General features: G+C 53.4%; 1 protein-coding gene across 1 annotated transcript in view; it reads left to right on the top strand.

Annotated features, from left to right (window-relative positions):
- The window catches only part of LOC119385124 (oxytocin receptor), a 1,808-nt gene extending 29 nt beyond the window's left edge, over positions 1–1,779 (top strand). Inside the window, exon 1 of the mRNA XM_037652654.2 lies at positions 1–1,779. This exon is cut by the window's left edge and continues 29 nt beyond it. Within this exon, the coding sequence (XP_037508582.1) occupies positions 83–1,291 (1,209 nt within the window). The 5' untranslated portion in view covers positions 1–82 and the 3' untranslated portion in view covers positions 1,292–1,779.
- The last annotated feature ends 279 nt before the right edge of the window (positions 1,780–2,058 follow it).

The raw sequence follows: 2,058 nt of genomic DNA, 5'->3' as shown, positions 1-2,058 counted from the left end.
GGCCTTGGCCTGCTTCACGGCGAGCCTCAAGGGCGATGGGGCGGGAAGCGAACGCTGGCTCGCGCACGGCTTCACTTTCGGCATGCCGTCTGAGTTCATGTTTTTCACCAGCGCCGAGAACGAGACGATATCCATGGGAGCCGCATCCGCCGAAGATGTCGTGCTCGGTCCTCAATACGCCAGCACTGTTCGCATTAGCCTCATCGGCGCCATGCTCGTCCTGTCGCTCGTGGGCAACCTTCTGGTATGCTACAGGCTCCTAACGTCCAGGCGCCACCGCCTGCTCAAGGCGCAGGTGCTCTTCCTGAACCTGGCCCTGGCCGACCTCCTGGTTACACTGATCACCATGAACTCGCAGCTGTTGTGGGAGATTATGGGACGCGTGTGGATTGCCGGTGACGCTCCCTGCCGCTTGTTCAAGGTGCTGCAGACCTACGCGCTCGTCTCGTCCACCTACATGTTGGTGGGCATTGCAGTGGACCGTCATTTCGCCATCTGCAACCCGCTGGCTCCGGCACCCAAGCCGCGGTCGGTAGCGGCGGCTTGCTGGCTGCTGTCACTCCTTCCGTCTCTGCCAAACATGTTCGTGTTCCGTCTCGTCGTGGTTCGGGACAAGTACTACTGTGCCTCCCTCTTCTACATCTACCGTGACTCGGCAGCGGCTCGGCAAGCCTATATGGCTTTCGTCTTCGCCTTCGTCTTCATCCTGCCGTTGGTGGCGTTGGTGACGCTTTACACGAGCATCCTGCTGCGCATGTGGAAGACGGATTCGGCTTCGTCGTCTCCGCGTCCACCACCCGACGCGATGGTCGGCGCTGCGTTTGACGGCGGGTGCTGCGTTGTAGACGGCGCCAGAAGCACGATGCCCAAGGCACGCCTGCGGACGCTGAAGATGGCCGTGGTGATATTCGTGGCGTTTTTGGTGACCAACCTTCCGTACATGGTGCAGGAGATGCTGCTAGCGTTCGCAGGAAACGTCCAGCTCGGGCCGAACCTAGTCGCCGTTTTCGGCGTCATATCGGCACTGAACAGTGCCGTCAACCCGTACGTGTACCTGGCCTTCAACGGTGGTGCGGGCGTCGCGTGGTGCGACGCCCACGTGTGCGGCCTGTGGCATCGATTGACGTGTTCTTCGAGCTCGAAGCGGACATCCATGGGGACGTACCGTGGTCCTTGGTCGGCGGGTCAGTCTCGTCGTCGAAGAAGACTTCTGACGGGAAAGGCTGGGCCCCCTGCTCCCGAAATGTGCGAGAGTTGCCAACGACAGCGAAAAGTTGAGGACAAACAATAAGAGTGCCAGTCTCGAAGGTTGCTGAGCCAATACCAAACCTGTGCTTACAGCTCTGTAGGTTGCTTGACGAAGGAGAAGTAGATAGCTCTGGTGTCAAAGTGTCATGCTTTATCGTCACAGCGGAGTGATGCAATGTGTTTAGAAAACATAGTATTAGAAAAACAAAAACTGACGTGACTTTTTATAATAAGGATCTAGATTTTTTTTTAGTGACACGTACACTAAAACGAAGCTTTAGCTCGAGGCTGACTATGATGTCGCCTATTCAAATACACGTTGAACGCAGGAGGTGGGTTGTAGGCGGGAGTGATCGACTTGAAGGAAATACGTTGCATTCATGAAGAAATAAGCGAGCAAAATTACCAGCGATTACGATACTCCCGGATGTGAAATGTGAGCGCAGCTTTATACGCGTGTTTTCACTTGGCGATATATTGAGCCAATAATTAGACTGTCATGTTTGTACGTACACTTATAGATGACTCTTTATCTTTAGCTTCTTTATTTTTAGATATATTTTAAAGGTTTCTGTTTCTTTATTTTGTATTTTCTGTTTCGGCGGCGCGAACTGTAGTTAAATACAATGCTTTATTTGTATTCCTTATTTCTTTTTTTGTGTATTTGTGTTTATTTTTTTGTTCTGTTTCCGCGGCGAAGATTTCAGAGAAATAGAGCCTGCCTCGGCAAAAGGAGAAGAACGTCGCGTGGCTTGAGGCGCTGGAGACAGGCGCCTACGGCGAGCGCCTGCGAGTAACTACGCTCAACGC

This window comes from Rhipicephalus sanguineus, chromosome 3 (assembly GCF_013339695.2).
Source record: "Rhipicephalus sanguineus isolate Rsan-2018 chromosome 3, BIME_Rsan_1.4, whole genome shotgun sequence".
Taxonomy (NCBI): domain Eukaryota; kingdom Metazoa; phylum Arthropoda; class Arachnida; order Ixodida; family Ixodidae; genus Rhipicephalus; species Rhipicephalus sanguineus.
This window is presented reverse-complemented; position numbering and strand designations above follow the sequence as displayed.